The sequence below is a fragment of the Copadichromis virginalis genome, linkage group LG3, assembly GCF_057382275.1.
Source record: "Copadichromis virginalis isolate Kocher_CV1m ecotype Utaka linkage group LG3, C_Virginalis_male_GT1.1, whole genome shotgun sequence".
In the NCBI taxonomy this organism is placed as follows: domain Eukaryota; kingdom Metazoa; phylum Chordata; class Actinopteri; order Cichliformes; family Cichlidae; genus Copadichromis; species Copadichromis virginalis.
The window spans coordinates 27,781,626-27,801,262 of record NC_140620.1 but is presented as its reverse complement, the minus strand read 5'-3'; the positions used below and the strand labels follow the sequence as shown (position 1 = coordinate 27,801,262).

Below are 19,637 nucleotides of genomic sequence, written 5' to 3'. Positions count from 1 at the left end.
GGAAGCGCCGTGATAGCCACCATACGAAGTAACGAGTAACGACCCTATCTAAATCCCAGTAACGACTAACGCGTTCCTGATTTTGGCATAATAACTAGTTACCGTGCTCGTTACCACAATAATAACGTAGTTACTGTAACGCGTTACTTAATAACGCGTTAGTCCCAACACTGTACAGGAAGGAGTCTGCATCCTTCAAGAAAAACATGATTTTCATGCAGGACAATGCTCCATCACACGCGTCCAAGTACTCCACAGCGTGGCTGGCAAGAAAGGGTATAAAAGAAGAAAAACTAATGACATGGCCTCCTTGTTCACCTGATCTGAACCCCATTGAGAACCTGTGGTCCATCATCAAATGTGAGATTTACAAGGAGGGAAAACAGTACACCTCTCTGAACAGTGTCTGGGAGGCTGTGGTTGCTGCTGCACGCAATGTTGATGGTGAACAGATCAAAACACTAACAGAATCCATGGATGGCAGGCTTTTGAGTGTCCTTGCAAAGAAAGGTGGCTATATTGGTCGCTGATTTGTTTTTGTTTTGTTTTTGAATGTCAGAAATGTATATTTGTGAATGTGGAGATGTTATATTGGTTTCACTGGTAAAAATAAATAATTGAAATGGGTATATATTTGTTTTTTGTTATGTTGCCTAATAATTGTGCACAGTAATAGTCAGCTGCACACACAGATATCCCCCTAAAATAGCTAAAACTAAAAACAAACTAAAAACTACTTCCAAAAACATTCAGCTTTGATATTAATGAGTTTTTTGGGTTCATTGAGAACATGGTTGTTGTTCAATAATAAAATTATTCCTCAAAAATACAACTTGCATAATAATTCTGCACTCCCTGTATTGTTTGACCTGTTTGTAAAGGTAAAGTAAATCCTCACAAAGAAAACCTGTTTGTGTGAAAATGGATTTATTTCAGATTTGTGTAACCATCTGGTGTCAGTAAAGTGGGATCCTTTGGCTGATGTCTGCAATCGACACGGTGGTGCCTGATCGTCCTGGAAACAGGCCTCTAACCTTGTGGAGTTGAGAGATCGTGTGGTCCTCAGATCATCTCCACTGGGACTTTGAGGAACATTGTTCCTAAACAGAGAACTGAAATAAATTATTATATTTTAAAATGACTCCCTGCATGTTCACATCTCCTTGAATGCAGTTATGACTGTGAGGTAGACTCCTGCTTATAGTGGTAACACTTACAGAGGAGGAGATCAAATTCTGTGTCTTATCTTTTATGAAGAAGTGGAAACATGGACCAGGATTTCAAGACCCCAAACATGGAGCAATCAGAGACTCCATGATCCCAGCCAGCTGTTTGCTGCCTCTGCCCACCATCACTGACCTGGTCCTGTACTCTCCCTGGAACTGTGGCACCACACCTGATGTAACCTATGACATTGCAACAGGGAAAATGAGGCCACAGCACAGTTTTTCACCGAAGACTTTCACTATGCAATTGTTGTTCACAATTATCAACCCCTGAACCTGCCAGACTACTGGAACTCACTGAAGAAAGTGGGAGGACAGAAGATCCCAAACATAACTATTAGACCTCTGCGGCCAAATGATGGTGCATGGCAAAGATTTAAGTCTCTCTCAACAAAATATGGTCTACCAGGACGAAACCGCATCGTCATCCCGTTCATCGTCCCAGGAGAGAGAGAAAGTGTCCCGTTCTCTGTTGTCTGCTTGGCTCTGTCCCTGGTGCTCCTCTCTTCCAGGTTTAAAGCCACCGTGCACCTTGATACCTGTCTGAGTGATCAGTCTACAGGACAGAAATCTGACAGGAAGCATCTGCAGGAGCAGTACTGCTGCACTGAAGACAACACTGTGATGACATGTTCACCAGATGCATTCAGTGTGAACTGGTTGGATCGTTTTAAGAGTCTGTTTTTAATTAGATGCACTCATCCACATCTTATCGTCTTTTCAGTCTATCAGCCAGTTTCACTTCTTTAATGAAGCCTACATGAACCAGTCTCCAGATTTTTGTGCACTTTAAGCTGTTTGTGTTGTTGCTGCTTTTCCTCAGAGCTCAGGCTGGACTTCAGTGTACAGACTGTCTTATACTTTATCCTGACAGAAAAGAGTACACAGCACTTTATTGTCTAGTTTAGCTCCACACTGACATGGAGGTAAATCTCTCTGTGTAATTTAATCATATCACCTGTATTCATCTATTTTATTTATGATGAAATCAAACTACATTTTGGATTCTTGTATTATTTGTACTTTCTTGACTTTTTATATCAATGTAGTTTAAACATAATGACTTTAATTCATTGCTGGGATGTGACTGAAGCAGAGTCACATGTGATAAAATCCACTGCTCTTTGTGGAGCTCACAGGTGGAAGTGAGTTTCAATCAGCAGGCATTATGAAAATGAATGACCTGTGAAAATGAAGCAGAAATTAAACTTTAATCAATGAGCACTTTATCTCCAGAGGATCGACTCATCTGTTTCTCAGTGACATTTAGAGATTATATACAAAACACAAAGGCAATAAGAAATAGACAAACTGAATGTCCATTATGTGTGTACCTTTACAGATACACTCAGTCATGTTGTTTTTAAATATATATTTTAATTTTCCTCTTTATCCAACAAAGTTGACTCTCTTCATCTGGATGCAGCATTTTCAGTGTGAAAATTTTTCCTCCTTGAAGTGACTTCCTCAGCCTTATAAACACTGCAGCTGCATAAAGGACAAAAACAGTGAAAGTTGTAAAGAGTGAAATGAAAATATTGAATAGAACGGCACAGGGCAGGATGTGTGAAGTGGAGGAGAGTAGAGTTAGTAATGTAGCGCCAGCTTGTTGTGGGTATTGTGTGATATGAACAGCAGGGTTTGTCTTGTTTATTTCACAAGGGAGAGCACTGGAGGGGAGATCCATGGGAGTCGCGATGGAGGGGAAACTTCCAGAGGTGGGCCGCTGCTCCGAGAGGGAAAGTTCGCCAACACCCACAGACATGACAGTTTCTGAGAGGCTACACGTAAGCTGAACTGCTGAGAGGAAATCAGCTGGTTTACAGGAACTCGTGGTTGTTGTGTAAACACTCTGTCACTGCTGTAAAATCAGCTGATAAGAGGTTTAAAGTCTCCTTTCAGGTGTGTGATGGACAGTTTTAAGATTCTTCTAATTCTCTGTGTCAAGATGACCTTAATGAATTAAAAAGGTTCATATCATCATATTCTGTCTCTAATTGTTCTACTTGTTCAACTTAACTTGTGTCCATAAATGACTCTTGTTATTCTTCTTGGTCTAAACCCAGGCAGACTGCTGCTGTGCTCTGTGTTGTTGTCCGATCTGTTTCCAAAGGTAAAGTAAATCCTCACAAAGACAAACTGTGTGAAAATAGATTTATTTCAGACTTATGTATTAATCTGGTGTCAGTGGTTGATGTGAATTATTATAATTTTAAAATGACTCCCTGTATGTTCACATCTCCCTGAATGTAGTTGTGACTGTGAGGTGGACTCCTGCTTACAGAGCTGACACGAGGAAGAGATTGAATTCTGTCTTATCTTTTATGAAGAAGTGGAAACATGTACCATGATTTCAAGACCCCAAAGAGCTAAACTAGCAAAAACCTAGAAAATGAACAACCTCTACTGTGTTTGTATCTCTGCCTTCACAGGTTGGTATGAATGAGCCTCACAGAGCTGCTGCTGGAACCTTAATTTGTTTACTTTCATAGAGTGAGAATGGCTGTTAAAAACAAAAACTACTGATAATATAAATAATCCACATGACGCAGTGAATTTTACTTTAAGATTTTTTTTTCTTTTGTTTTCTTTGTGTAAATAACGGGGATTACCCTGGTGTCTGTGCTTTCACTTTCGTGTTTTTATTTGCCTGTGATCTTGATTCAGGCTACATAAAGATCGCTGAACACCTCGCATAATCAGATTCCTTCACACACTCACTTGTGCTCTCCAAAGCAGGTAAGGCAAACAGTCTGATTCAGACTGAAAGTTTAACGTCTTCATGTGCGGTGATTGTTGTTGCTGCTTTCATTGGTGATCTATGTGATCCACTCTGTACATACTTTATATCATAGTTTGATTATTGATCAGCAGACGTTATGAAGGCTTCAGTTTAACAAGCTGGTGACATTCAATTGTTCACAGAGGTTTTCTGTCATTCAACTAAACTCAAAAATCAGGTGGACAAAATAATAGAAACAGTGTAAATCTGAGTGGGCGTGTCTTTGTTCACTTTGAAGGTCTTTAAAACAGAATAATATCACTGTGCTACAGCTACACTTGACTTTTGGTTGTTCGTCAGGTCGCAGGAGGAGGAGCTGCTTTGTGTTCCTGAGCTGATTATCGACTGAATATGGACAAAGATAAACTCGAACTCATCATGGCTCTGAGAGCCATGGCTTTTTTAGAGGCGTTGGAAATGCAAGCGGAAATTCTGTGAGTCTCTCACGAACAAATTTATTTGGAAGATAATAAAGATTTTCATATTTCAGTCACTGTACAATGAAGAAAACTATTTAAATTAATTGTGTCTAAATACACTTTTTGAATGGGGCTTTTTGAACATTATGGGGTGGTGGAGATTTGAAGCTGTGACAGAAATCAAATGAACATGAATCCAGTTTTAAAAGAAAAAGGAGAAAGAGAGCTGAGTGATAAACCTGAGGTCATACCTGCCTTTATTTTTTACATGAAATCCTTCCTCACAGAGTTTGTTATAATTATAGCAAATCTTCTGTTAATAGTATGTAGAGTCACGACTTCTGCAGGTCTTTTATCTGTGGTTCACTGCAGAAGTTTAATGTAGTGATTAGAAGTGAAACTCAGCTAAAGTCAAACTCTATAGTGACAGGCTGGACATGCTGTCTGTCACAGGGTGGCAGAAAACTTGTATGATTAAAAATATCACAACAGATCTGCATATGTGTGCACATATATAACCTCACTCTCTTTAGTATCACAGTGATCCAGTCAAAGCTTTCTGCACTTGCTAAAAAAGATTTATTTTTTTTGTTGTTTTATAAAAGGAAAAGGCTGGCTGCTGCATGTCGCCCTGAAAGTCCCAGGAGCTCTGCTGAAAGGAAAAGATTAATAAAACTTGCAACAGAAAACTGCAAAGACGAAACTGTCCTGCAGTGGCTGAGAGAAGATTCAGAGTCTGGCACCTTCAGAAAACTCTCAGACATGTTTGATTTCCTGAAAAGTAAAATTGATGAGGAAGAAAAGAAGAACCATGATGACACTGTTGACATAATCTTTGTGGCACATGGATCAATCACAGACTCCATGATCCCAGCCAAGTGTTTGCTGCCTCTGCCCACCATCACTGACCTGGTCCTGTACTCTCCCTGGAACTGTGCCACCACACCTGAAGTGACCTATGGCATTGCAACAGGGAAAATGAGGCCAGAGCACAGGATTTTTTACCGTAATCTTCCACTGCCGTTTTTTTTCCATAGTATAACTGTTGTTTACAAACAGCAACCCCCGAACCTGCCAAACTACTGGAACTTACTGAAGAAAGTTGGAGGACACATGATCCCAAATATCAGTGTTAGCCCTCTGCAGCCACATGACGGTGTGTGGGAAAGATTTAAGTATCTCTCAACAAAATATGGTCCACCAGGACGAAACCACATCGTCATCCCGTTCATCCACCCAGGAGAGAGTGAAAGTGTCCCGTTCTCTGTCGTTGCCTTGGCTCTGTCCCTTGTGCTCCTCTCTTCCAGGTTTAAAGCCACCGTGCACCTTGATACCTGTCTGAGTGATAAGTCTACAGGACGGGAATCTGACAGGAAGTATCTGCAGGAGCAGTACTACTGCACTGAAGACAACACTGTGATGACATGTTCACCAGATGCATTCGATGTGAACTGGTGGGATTATTTTAAAAGTCTATTTAATGCACTCCATCCACATCTTATCATCTTTTCTGTGTCTGTTTTTAAAAAGCTGTTCTGGAAACATCAAACCATAAAAGCAATTGTTTTATTTGTTGTTGTTTTTTTTGTTGTTGAGGTCAGATTTAAAAAGAAAGTCACACCGAACTCGTATTAGAACATATGTTTGAGTTTAATTACAATTGCAGAAGCTTCCAGTAGTTTAAAGGTGTCTGCTGTCTATCAGCCAGTTTCACTTCTTTAATGAAGCCTACATGAACCAGCCTCCAGATTGTTTTGCACTTTAATGTCTAGTTTAGCTCCATGCTGAGCTTCCGCAGGTCTATTAGCCATGGTTGACTGCAGAAGTTCAATGTAGTGATTAGAAGTCTATAATGACAGGCTGGACATGGTGTCTATCACAGGATGGTAGGAAGTATTTTATGATTAAAATATCACAACAGAACTAAACAGTTGGCATCAGTTATGACCTCACTCAGACACTTAAAGGTTCAGTTTTCTTTAGTCTCACAGTGATCCAGTCAAAGATGTCTGCACTCACTAATTTGTGTCTGTGTGTGTGTCTGTTTGTTTGTTTTTCTAAAAGGGAAATGCTGAAAAGATTAATAAACCTTGCAACAGAAAACTGCAAAGATGAAACTGTCCTGCAGTGGCTGAGAGAAAATTCAGAGTCTGGCACCTTCAGAAAACTCTCAGACATGTTTGATTTTCTGAAAAGTAAAATTGATGAAGAAGAAAAGAAGAACCATGATGACACTGTTGACATAATCTTTGTGGCACATGGATCAATCACAGACTCCATGATCCCAGCCAAGTGTTTGCTGCCTCTGCCCACCATCACTGACCTGGTCCTGTACTCTCCCTGGAACTGTGCCACCACACCTAATGTAACCTATGGCATTGCAACAGGGAAAATGAGGCCACAGCACAGAGTTTTTTACCGTAGAAAAGAAAAAGGCGACAAGATTCCTCTTGACAAATATCAACCCCTGAACCTGCCAAACTACTGGAACTCACTGAAGAAAGCTGGAGGACGCATGATCCCAAATATCATTGTGAGCCCTCTGCAGGAAGATGATGGTGTGTGGGAAAGATTTAATTCTCTCTCAACAAAATATGGCCCACCAGGAAGAAACCACATCGTCATCCCGTTCATCGTCCCAGGAGAGAGAGAAAGTGTCCCGTTCTCTGTCGTCTGCTTGGCTCTGTCCCTGGTGCTCCTCTCTTCCAGGTTTGAAGCCACCGTGCACCTTGATACCTGTCTGAGTGATCAGTCTACAGGACAGAAATCTGACAGGAAGCATCTGCAGGAGCAGTACTGCTGCACTGAAGACAACACTGTGATGACCTGCTCACCAGATGCATTCAATGTGAACTGGTTGGATCGTTTTAAGAGTCTGTTTAGTTAGATGCAGTCGTCCACATCTTATGGTCTTTTCTGTGTTAAATGTTTTGAAACTTTAAACCACAAAAACAGTTTCATTGTTAGATTGAAAAAAGAAACCTACACAGGACTCATGTTGAACATATGTTTGAGTTTAATTACAATCACAGATGCTTCCAGTAGTTCAAAGTAGCCTTCAGTCTATCAGCCAGTTTTTTTTTCTTTAATGAAGCCTACATGAATCAGAATCGAATACTTTATTGATCCCTAGGGGAATTTATTTAATTATTACATGAATCAGTCTCCAGATTTTTGTGCACTTTAAGCTGTTTGTGTTGTTGCTGCTTTTCCTCAGAGCTCAGGCTGGACTTCAGTGTACAGACTGTCTTATACTTTATCCTGACAGAAAAGAGGACACAGCACTTTATTGTCTAGTTTAGCTCCACACTGACATGGAGGTAAACATGCAAACAGCTGAGCAGACAAAGACACAGAGTGTGTAAACTCTGCCTCTCTGTGTAATTTAAACACCTGAATGTATCTATTTTTTTATGATGAAAACAAACTACATTTTGGATTCTTGTATCATGTGTTCTTTCTTGACTTTTTATATCAATGTAGTTTAAACCATAATGACTTTAATTCATTGCTGGGATGTGACTGAAGCAGAGTCACATGTGATAAAATCCACTGCTCTTTATGGAGCTCACAGGTGGAAGTGAGTTTCAATCAGCAGGCATTATGAAAATGAATGAACTTTGAAAATGAAGCAGAGGTTAAACTTTAATCAATGAGCACTTTATCTGCAGAAGCATCGACTCATCTGTTTCTCAGTGACATTTAGAGATTATATACAAAACACAAAGGTAATAAGAAATAGACAAACTGAATGTCCATTATGTGTGTACCTTTACAGATACACTCAGTCATGTGCTTTTAAATATATATATTCATTTTCCTCTTCATCCAACAAAGTTGACTCTCTTCACCTGATGCAGCATTTTCAGTGTGAGAAACTTTCCCTCCTTGAAGTGACTTCTTCCTCCTTATAAACAGTGCAGCTGTATAGTGATTGAAACCAGCACCACACTGAGCCAGTTTTATAAATGTGAAAAATGGGAGTGGACATCCCTAAGATGAGAATCCCATCAGCTTACACTGCTGTGTAGAACTCCTGGCCTCTCATCAATAGTCATAGCAGCTTGCATATTAACGATCAAATGAGCAGAATCAACTTTCTGGGATTTGCTTACCGGTCATGTCCGGTTAGGGGCTCTGTTGGCTCTCAGGTGACTGTTTCCTCGCGGCTGCGTGCAGCGGGGCTAGGGGAGGGTCTGTGCTGACGGACGTGGGTTACTGACCTGGTAGCCTGGCTGCCCCTGGGTGGGTTCGGGATGGGCGTGAGGTTCTGGGGGCGCTCCGTCTCTGGGCTGGGACCTGGACCGGGCCTCGGGGGCTTGGGTCCTGGTTGGTGTGTTGCCGGGGTTGTGGGCGGGTGGGTGCATGGGGGCCCAGCCCTGGAGCAGGGTGCCGCCGGTGCATTGAGCCACCTGGGGGGCTCTTCAACTGGTGGGGGAGATTGTCACATCTTGCAGGAGCTTTCCTCTCCTCAGGAGCTCCCTCTGCAGGAGGGGGAGATACAGGAGAGGTGGAGGAAGATCTCAGCCTGGGTGTTTATTGTCTTATGTAGTCTGGAAGATGAGTGGATGGTGGGGTGGGTGCAGTTTTCTCTGTGGTGGGGTTGGGTGGACTGTCCCGGGCTCTGTGGGGCCGGGCGGCGCTGCTGCACTGGGCCCGGTCTGGATGGGCCTGGGCCCCCTTTCCCTGGCGGGTCGCGGAGTATGGGGGTGCCTACTGGGGTCAGCGGGGGAGCTGGCCCCAGGGAGGGGTCATTTGCCCCTCCCTTCCTTCCCTCCCCATCTCCAGCTGCCTCCCTCTTCCCGCTCCACCACAACCACCCACACATGCAGGGCCTTGGAGTAGGGGTATGTCACCAGGGTGCAGAGGAGGCTACCCCCCCCCCCCCCCCCCCCTCTGTCCCCTTCTGGCTGCCTCTGCCTCAATTTTATCCCACAACTTAGACATTCACATTACTCACACTCTCATTACACATACATATAGGATCTTGGGGGTGGGCACGATACACGGAGTCCAAAGTACCATCAGGGTGTACACCCCACCCCTGGCATCGTTGCCCACCTCTCAATGTTAAATACACGTAGACATTGAGGGCTAGCAGGAGGGACTATGCGCTTACCTGCTGCTCTCTGGCAGGTAGCTCCAAGCCCTCCTGGGTTTTAAATGCACCTTAGAACACACATGCATCAACACAACAATGAGCGGGTGGAGGGAGGTTTGGAGTCTTCTCTCACCCCCATTCTCTGCGACCTGCTGGAGCAGGGGGGCTAGGACTAGGAGGAGGAGTTGGCCGTCCGACTGCGGTCTGGAGTGTGGAGCCTTCCTGCTGCTGCAGAGTCGGGGCGGTCTGCCTCCCCCCACCGCAGGGAAAAGGGAAACACCACCTGGGTCTGGGTGCAGTTCCCCCCTCCAGGGGCGGGGGCACCTAGACCCGGTTCGTAGAGTACGCTTGGGGAGTGTGATCGTGTGTACAACGTCTCTTTATGTCTGTCTCCACGTTGGTTGAGTGTGGAGTAAGTGTACATGAGAGCATGAGGGTGGGAATGGATGTTTGTATCTGTGTGTGCCTGTATGTCTGTGTCTATATGTCAGGTTGGGTGTCAGGCGCCACCTCTCTGGGGACATCTCAGGCCCTCCAAGGTTTGGAGGCCTATCTCCCCCTACCACCACTTCCCCTGCCAGTGGCGGACCCCCTCAGACATCGGTGCGTTGGTGGTTCTTTGTGTCCGGGGGTGGGCGTCCAGGTACACACCAGCTCACTCCTTGGCGGCCGCTTATCGGGGCCTGGAGCCTGGGGCTCGCTCGGGCCACTTCGGAGGTGGGGTGCCCCCGGCCTCTCGGCCTGGGGCTCGATCACTCAGGCGCAGCTGGCTGCCGGCGGAGCTCACGGGCGCGTCACTGCAACTCCCCCTGGCTTCTGCTCCGCGGCTGCTGAGTGAGCCCTCATCTGGGACTCTCCTCAGCTCTTTCCGGGACAGTGGCGCAGCTGCCCCTCTGTTGGTCTTCCTTGGTCTCTTGTGTTCTGGGGACCTCTGGATGTCTGGAGTTTTGATCTCCTCCACACCTGCTTCACGCCCTGGAGGACGGGGCTGTGGCCCCCCCCCACACCCTCTAGCAGATCATTACATGAAGGAACCTTTTAAAAAACAAAAAACAAGCGCGTCCATGCTCACAGGTGTACACACGGGTGATCACACCCACAAACTACACCCTTTTTGGCTCCTACCTCAAAGCACACTGTGTTCTGTTGATCTTATGTGCTGCACAATAATGTTTAATATTTAGTATTTACTGTCATATTCCCATATATCATTGTGATGTTGTTTATTCTATTACTCTTGTTCTCTTCTGCTTGCTTTCTTTTTTCTTTCTCAGCAGGTGATCCAGATGATTGATATATGCATTTTTTTTTCTTTTTTTGTTTTTTCTGCTCATTCTGTTGGTTTTTGTTTTTTGCCCTTCTCCCCCGTCCCTCTTCTCAGCTGTTTCTCTTCCCCTCTTTCTTTCTCCCCTTCTCTCCCCCAGTCAAGTCTGTCCCGTATTCAGTAAGTGAAAATAAAATAAACAATAAAAGGTGAATCAAATGGACCATTATGGCAAGGCTGGGATGGTCAGTTTGGTAAAGTAAATCCGTTGGGCATCTTTCTTTGCCTTTAGACAACAATTCTGATGGCAAAAGAGCCAAACGGGACAGGCCAAAAAAAAAAAAAAAAAAAAAGACCATAACGTAAAACTCAGTTACAAACTTGTGTTTGTGTATAGATGTGTATATAGATATATAGGCAGATTGATGATTTTGCTGTTATTTTTATTTCATCACAAAGTTTTTATTTCTATCCAGTGATCTTCAACTCATGTCAGATGGTTCAAACACTACTGTTAGATCAAAGCTGCTGGTATTTTACAGAAACACACTTTAGTGCAGGTACTTGTATGTACTTTTAGTGGTAACTGTGACCAGTGTGACTCCTAACTTATCATAGTTTCATGACAATCTTTACCTGAACGTAAACAATCAGCTAGCAAAGTGAAAGTAAACAACAAGTGAAACAAAACGAAACAGTGAATGAAACAGAGCAGGAACACATTCTCCAGAGAAAAAGGGAATAAAAACAGTATAATCATGTCACCATAGTGTCTCTACAACTTTACAAAGTCAGACTCAGTTCAGTACTCATGAACGCCCGAGTGTTCACTCTCATAGTCTTCGTGTGGTCTTTGTGGTAAATGTCTCCCCCGCGTAGAGACAGTTTAAGTTAATAACTGAAGAGAGTTCATCTTTAATGAACCCAACTGATTACAATCCAGGGCCATGTTAAACCTGGAAGCGTCTGTATGGTGACATGTACGAATGCTCTAGGTATTTAGGAAAAGAACTTCAGTCCTTCATTTATTACCTCCTTTAGCAGTGAATATATTTATTCATCATTTATGAAAGGAGAGGAGAAATATCATCCCAACAACCATCTGACTATTTGATTAACAAAGCTAATGAAGTTGCACAGATTATGCATCATGTACAGGCTATGACCTGCTGACCTGCTGTTGAATTCAGTTGCTCTACACAACTGAATTCAACAAGATGTAAAGAGATGTTTCATGAGTTGTCAAGACATACTTCCACTCTCTGAGAGTACACTGTCTTTATACTAGATGGTATAAAGTTGGTATGAAAGGGAAAATCAGCGAATGGATCTAAGAATCGTCATTAATCTCTGCTTTACTTGCTGTAAGCTACCTCTGAGCATTAAGCCACAGCCACTGTGCACCAGTCACACATTATTCTTTACTTTAAACCAATACAGTGCAGCAAACTAATCCATCAAAACATAGATAAGTGGCAGCAAAGCAACTGAGTGAACAGTAGAAGACAAAATGTGGCGGGGTGTGGTCTGCGGTGCCGCTGCAGGGGAGGCCGACACATCTGAGAGGCATCTGCAATCACACGTCGCCAACTGTTGTGATTGTGGATGGTGTGTGTCAGGCTGTGAGCTGTGGAGCGGCAGCCAACTCGGGGCGATCGTGGCTCAAGAGTTGGGAGTTCGCCTTGTAATCGGAAGGTTGCCGGTTCGAGCCCCGGCTTGGACAGTCTCGGTCTTTTTGTCCTTGGGCAAGACACTTCACCCGTTGCCTACTGGTGGTGGTCAGAGGGCCTGGTGGCGCCGGTGTCCGGCAGCCTCGCCTCTGTCAGTGCACCCCAGGGTGGCTGTAGATACAATGTAGCTGCCATCACCAGTGTGTGAATGTGTGGATGACTGGATATGTAAAGCGCTATACAAATACAGGCCATTTACCAACTGTGTTTGTACAGCAACCGTGTGTGTAAAGTCTGCTGCAAAGCATGTACATGTCGTCAGGTCTGCTGTGGTTCGGTTACACTATAATATTAAAAAGAGGTAAAGAGGTTAAACACAGAATAAAACACAGATGATGTAGACAAACCAGCAGAGTGTGAGTGTGTGTGAGAGGAAAAGTATAGTATTACAAGTTCTGTATGACTGTGTGTTTAAGTTGCTTTCATCAACACTTTGGGGTTTTATTAGGTTTCGAGGTTTCTGCAGCAGGAACTCTTTTAGCCACAGATCACTGCAAAATGTCACAAGAGAGTGGTTAGAAAATTAGAAGAAGCAGAACCAGCACACTGTGTCTCAGAGCTCTACGTGTGAGCTGAACAGCTGACAGTAAATCAGCTGGTTTACAGGAACTCTCAGCTGTTGTGTAAACACACCGTCACTGCTGTAAGTCTCCTGCCAGGTGTGTGATGGAAGATTTAAGATTCTTCTACTTCTCTGTGTCAGGATGATCTTAATGAATTCAAAAGTTCCATAATGTCATATTCTGTCTCCATGTAATCGTTCACATATACCATGAATGAATGATGACGTCAATTGGAAACAGGTGAGTACACGGCTGAACTTAGTCTAACTAATGGTGCATGGAATGAACTGGAACATAATACACCGGTAGACAGGCTGGCACAGAAAACTGGAAGTGAAAAACATGGATGTGGAAAATAAGCTGAACATGACAAAACTGAAAACGCTGGTTCAACAACCCAGGAAACCTGACACAGTGCAGCTGCATAATGATTGAAACCAGCGCCACACTGAGCCAGTTTCATGAATGTCAAAAAAAAAGGAACAGCCATCCCTAAGATGAGAATCCTATCAGCATACACTGCTCTGTATCACTCATGGCCTCTTAACAATAGCCAGAGCGACTTGGATATTCAGGGTAATCAGCTGGCACCCAGTAGAGGTGGACTATTTTTTTCAAATAATAGCAGACAGCCCAGGTAACTGCTGTCAGCATTTTCTCAGTTATGTTGGATAAATGGATAAATATTACTGCTAGATTTGTGTTTGTTGCTGCTGTAGATGTTTATATGCCACATATATTCAGAGGTAAGTTAATCGACGTTATCAAATGATATTTTATAAGTATGTTGTTTTTGTAGCATCTCATCTCTGCCCTGTTAGACCCATTAAAAACTGTCCTATTTACAGCTCTAAGATCTTTTCCATCAGACCACAGAGAGTTATGACATGTCATGATTTTATCATTCAATAAAGGAATATTTACATCAATTTACCTTCATTTCTATCATGAACCCACAGAATGATCGCATCTTCTGACTTGAGTTTGTATTTGATTGCATTTTCTTTCTATTGTAGCAGACTTGTAACTTTAGACTGTGCAAAACGCTGCAGATTTGGCTTCTCTTCATTGGTTGCCAGTAAAATTTAGGTTTTGCTTTTATATCCTGGCTTTAACTCTTAGGGCACTACATGGTCAAGCTCACCATCTCTGAGCTGACTGCTCAAAAATCATTCTTCTGGAGATCTTAGCTCTTAAGGTCAGAGGTTACTGCTTTTCAGGCAGTGGCACAAAGATCGCATAATTTTCTTTAACCTTCTTTCCACTGTATAGACTCCACTAACTATTTTTTTTTAAATCTGAAGACATATTTATACAGATAAGCTTTCAATAATTTTTTGTTTTATTCTATTGATTTACATTTGTGATTTTTAAAATCTGTTTATCTAGAGTATTTGGTCTATTCTGAGAGGAGGAGAGTTTTTAACTATCTTGAGATAATTGAACTAAAATCCGTTAATAATTAATAACTGTGATAAATACTCAAATAATACTTAACTTTTGTTGGGTTTCCAAGTTATAACTTTCTTAAAAAATCCCAAATCACCTCTGGTTTAATGATTGAAGTTTTTACATGTAATTTGTTCTAAAACAGAGCCCGGTAGTTCTAACCCAAGACTGATTTGTAGTAATATACTTTTGCTTTATAAAATAAATGTTTTGCTTCTATTATACTTTCATTGTTTGATATATTTTGTACGAATTTCACTGTCTGCATATTTTATGTATAATGTGGCAATAAAAGTAGTTATATTTATTTTTATCATTATCTTTAATTGTCTTTAACCCATTTTTTATATGCTGAATTTAGGGGAAACAAATATTTAGTTTTAACTCAAATCTGAATGGTAATATAACCCTTTTGAGTTTCAACACAATTTTTTGTAATCTTAACTTTAAACACTAATCAATTAACCCAATTTTTGTGTAGTTAGCCTAACCCAGTGTGCTGGATCAAACCAATAACCCAACCCTGTTGAGTTGAAACCAGCCAGGGTTCGCTGGGTCCAAATTAGGTTATTTTTAACCCAGCAGTTTTTAGTTTTTATACTATAAATCTATCATTTTAACTTCCCAAAGCTGGAAAATTTAAAACCGTTGTCAAAAAACAGTTGAAACAAGTATTCATTTTACTGCTTTAAAAGCTTTAAAATGATGATTATAAAACAATCAAAAGTCATAATGAAACTCAGTAATTATCATGTTTGGTAATCAGGTTAATGCAGTTCAACTCCCATTGTTAAGTCCTTGTCTGGTCTTATTGATGATTGGCTGGCATCATCAGCTCATCTGTCTTCCAGACCAAAATATTCACTCTCTCTTCCACTCCAGCTGGCATTAACCTATTAGTGGTTTTTATGCTTAATTTATGTTTAATGTATTAATGCTTAATTTATAAGTAAATCTAATTTATATTTATTAATATTTTATTTAAGCAAACCTCTATTGTGGACTCCCTCCTTGCCACCTACTTTTAGCCATCCTTAGACCCATTGGTAAGAGTAACGTTTAAGCTTGATGGCTAAGAAAGTTTGTGGTTTGCTAAATGCTTATCTAAGTTGAAATGTGGCTTCAGTGCAGCATAAAGTAGTTATAGTAATTTATAGTATAGTATTTGGCTACGTGACCAATATCCTGGATAAGACTACATTTTGTCACCAGGGCCCTATTTCAGGAAGCCGGTTTAGAAAACTCAGAGTGAAAAACGATACTCAGGGTTGAGTAACCCCGAACTGTCCAACTCGGAATATTCGGTTTCAGAAAGGCTGATAACAATTAGTTCAGTCAACGCGGAGTTGCTTTAACCCCAAGTGAAGCGCGCGGACGAGGATACATAAAGCCCTGATAAGCGGAGCACAGATTAAGCGAGTCACCATGGAGACGGAGGGAAAGAAGGCGCGGTCAATGTATTTCACAGCGCTTGAGGCCGAAATTCTGATGGCAGCATATGCCGATAACATGCAAATTTTGCAGAAAAAAGTAACACAGCCACAGCTGCAAAAGAAAGTGAGCATGTGTAACATATGTGTTAAATACTTGTGAATTTCACCCAAAACACTTTCTTTTTTTGGATTAAATATGTCATTTTTGCATCTCACTCTCCTACCTGTGTGATCCGAGTCTGTGTGCGTTCATGTGCATGTGTGCGCTGCGTGGTGACGTAGGCGCGTGCATGTGTGCCCCGGTCACAGCTCCTTTCAGCATGGCCGGAGGTAAGTCACGTTGCTCTCAGCTAATTAAAGTTTGTTCGGATCCCAAGCTGCAGTGTGAATACAGCCGAACCGCCGCGTTTTTGTTTGTCATTAAGAGACTCATTCGGGATAAGTTTTGTGGAGGGCGGAGTTCACTAATATACACTTATAATGAGTTTTAGTCGAGAACGCAGCTAAAATGCTAGCATGCTAAGTTAGCCTGATCGCTAGCGGCTTGAGAGCGTACTCGCGGCAGTCTCTCTTTTTTTAACAGCATGCACTCATTTTACCTTCGTCAGGAGAGGTGTACTGGCAGTCGCATGACACACACAGATCGAACGCATATTTCTGTGTTGCAGATGTGCAGTAAAGAGCCAAAGACTCAGTACTGTCTCCTGCCTCTTACTTTCACGCCAGAACACAACGCAGAACAACAGGCGTAACGCATGAACGGGTTACACATGCATGGCAAAACATAGCCGACAGAGTCAATGCGTGAGTGTTAATTTAAACATTGATCTAGGGATTTCCACCCATTTAACACGTTATTTTATTATATGTTATTTTATTTGTTATTTTATACATTTCATTTTGTGATGTGATGTGAGCGCAGGTGCAACCCAACAGGCCCCCAACGTTCCTGGCAGCAAGTAAAAATGAAATATAAAAATATAGTCCAAACAGGTGAGGTGTAATTGTATTATGAGCCATAGTGCTTGGTCTGTTTGTCCCATGTAAATCAATTGCAGTTAGAGGCTACATTAATTTTCTTTCTGTAAGCACTTATTGAAATTATCTGAGCACATTACAAGTACATATTTGCTTACTCTGTATGCTCAAATGTGGCCCGTTATAGCCAACAGAAAAAAAGCGGAGGCCCGAAAAACAGGTGGGGGTCCTCCACCACTCACAGAGGCTGAGCAGTTGGCCCTCAGCCAAAACAGTGGGCGCCCTGTGGCCGAAGGCATCTCTGCGGGGACATCCTCTGAGGCAATAACCCCGCAAGACACAAGTGCCTACATAAGAGGTAAATTCAAAATAATACATGATGTGCATACATCCTTTCTTCACAGTCACCTTCGCAGTGCTACTCATTCATTTGATAAACTCTTTACCATAATGGATTATTTTGTAGTGAAGTTATTTTCCTACTGATTTTGCCTTGCCTCAGTCTTGGTTGTCTTTGAGAGCATAATGACAATGAAGTGTAAGGTGCTTGGTATGTTTGTTAATTGCCATTTGGTCCCTTGTAAGTTATAAGTGACCTGTATAAACCTCATATTCTATCAGTTGATGGTGGTGGTGTACTGCATCTGGTGCAGCCTCCTGTTGAGCCAGACCAACATGCAGTTGTGAGTAATACTCCACAGATTATATGAGTTTACAGTAGAACAGCAATGTTGTTTATTTCTTTACTACAGGAAAATAATGAAGAAACATTGACAGCTGTTACAGAGGAGGAAGCAACAGAGACACTTTATGAGGTTTACATCTTTTAATACTTTGTGTACAGGAAATACAGGCGACCAATAAAGCCAGTTGAACAAAAAATCTGTTTATTCTTCTTTCAACATGTTGAGGTGATGGGTCAAAAGAAATGATTGTGACATATGGTGTCTCTGACTGCGCTTCCATCTTGTATGTCCGTGGGAGGGTCAGGATATTCATGGTTTGGATCACTGCTGATGTTTGGTTCAGAAGGACAGTGTTCTCCTCTAATTGTGGTAATGTTGTGAAGAATCACAGATGCCACAATAATGTCACATGCCCTTTCTGGGGTGACCCTGAGTCTTTGCAGGCACTGGAACTGGGCCTTAAGCATTCCGATAGTCATTTCAATTCTGGCTCTTGTCCTGCAATTAGCCAGATTATATCGCTGCTGTGGGCCCGGTTCAGGGTCAGGGTAAGGGGTAAGCAAATAGGGTAAACATGGATACCCCCTATCACCAAGCAAGTAGCCAGTGAACTCTCCTAAGACAGAAGGATACACTTCTGAAGCAATTGGTCTTTATATATTTTAAAGTATTCTCAACTCACCATGTCCACATTTTGTGCTCAGTGTACATTCACGGAATATTTGTGAGTCATGGACAGAGCCTGGCCACTTGGCTTCCACATTTGTGATAATGTTGGCAGCATCATATATGATCTTCACAGTGCAGAGAACATAAATTAGCATCCATTACTATGATGAAATAATTTGTTAGTTTGAAATGCTACAGGGAACTATGTACCTGTACATTAATGCTGTGGAAAGACTTCCTGTTCACATAGTCTCCTTCATTTACTGAAGGAGCAATGATTGGAATGTGAGTGCCATCTATACAGCCAATCACGCCTGGGAACCCTGGAAATAAATGTAAAATTTAAGTAGTAGTCCAAGTATCACCACATCATACATTAAGTTTTGTTCATCCTGATACCTGCAATTTTGTGGCATCCCTCTTTGATAAATTTTGTGGGTCTATGACCGGGGAACACCACAAACGAGTACAGGAGACGTTTCAGTGCAACTGTAACATTCCTGACTACCCGACAGACGGTAGCCTTGGAAACGTGCTCAGCGTCACCAATATTATACAGAAAGCTCCCGTTTGCAAAAAACCGAAGTGCAATACAAATAATATGTACAGAACTGAGAGCATGTCCGCGATGTGTCACATGCGTAATATATGGCCTGAGGATGTTATCCAAATAAATTATAGATTGTGCTGAGAAACGGTAACGTTCGCACAGAAAATCATCAGGAAATGATAAAATGTCCAAACGCGCTCTGATCACTCTCTCCCGGCGGAGAGCTCTGCGGAGAATTTGGGCTTCACGATCTACTGGCTCTTCAAGGAAGGGGCACGCCATGTCCGACACTTCCTACTGTCAGGTTTCCGACAAAGGGGCGGAGACAGTCAGGGTTAGTTGTAGTAAACCTGCTAGGGGGCAGGTTAGCTTCACGGCGTGTGTCGTCATAGTGACTCACTGAGGCTTCATCTGAACTCGCTTTGTGAAACCGAAAACCCAGAGTTTTCGTTAACTCAGGGTATACTTACTCAGTTTTTCCACTAAACCGGCTTCCTGAAACAGGGCCCAGCTGCCTCAAGTTGATCAAATGAAAACACTGTTATGCCCCAAAGGCCACGGATCAGATCACCGCCCAACACACATTATGCCCCACATTACACCCCACTCCCATGATGTCTCATGCGGGTGGTGGCCCCACAGGCCCATGTCTCCTCTTCAGGTTGCGCCCAGTCACCAGATGCTTCCTTGAGCACCGTTCCCAGATTTGATTCCAGGGTGGGGTCCTGTGAAGCCTATCCCAGGTAGGCTAGACTAGTCCCTTAATTTGGTTCCTTTGGTGTTGACG

The 19,637-nt window shown here is 42.5% G+C and overlaps 1 protein-coding gene, 2 long non-coding RNA genes and 1 pseudogene across 4 annotated transcripts; 3 read left to right on the top strand and 1 right to left on the bottom strand.

Moving 5' to 3' along the window:
• Positions 1-1,251: 1,251 nt before the first annotated feature.
• On the top strand, positions 1,252-3,003 carry LOC146713869 (uncharacterized; annotated as a pseudogene).
• A 2,788-nt stretch (positions 3,004-5,791) lies between these two features.
• On the top strand, positions 5,792-8,283 carry LOC146713868 (uncharacterized). Its single transcript, XM_085450513.1, has 2 exons — positions 5,792-5,881; positions 6,492-8,283. The coding sequence occupies exons 1-2, from the start codon at positions 5,847-5,849 to the stop codon at positions 7,312-7,314; spliced, it is 858 nt and encodes a 285-aa protein (XP_085306639.1). The 5' UTR covers positions 5,792-5,846; the 3' UTR covers positions 7,315-8,283.
• A 7,823-nt stretch (positions 8,284-16,106) lies between these two features.
• On the top strand, positions 16,107-16,662 carry LOC146713867 (uncharacterized). Its single transcript, XR_014918740.1, has 2 exons — positions 16,107-16,297; positions 16,576-16,662. It is a non-coding gene; the product is annotated as an uncharacterized LOC146713867 (long non-coding RNA).
• A 1,148-nt stretch (positions 16,663-17,810) lies between these two features.
• On the bottom strand, positions 17,811-19,353 carry LOC146713866 (uncharacterized). 2 transcript variants are annotated; one of them, XR_014918744.1, is made up of 3 exons: positions 18,511-19,353; positions 18,314-18,425; positions 17,811-18,247 (listed from the first exon to the last, which is right to left on the bottom strand). It is a non-coding gene; the product is annotated as an uncharacterized LOC146713866 (long non-coding RNA). The 2 variants fall into 2 exon arrangements; XR_014918743.1 differs by having other exon boundaries at positions 17,811-18,425.
• Between the last annotated feature and the right edge of the window lie 284 nt (positions 19,354-19,637).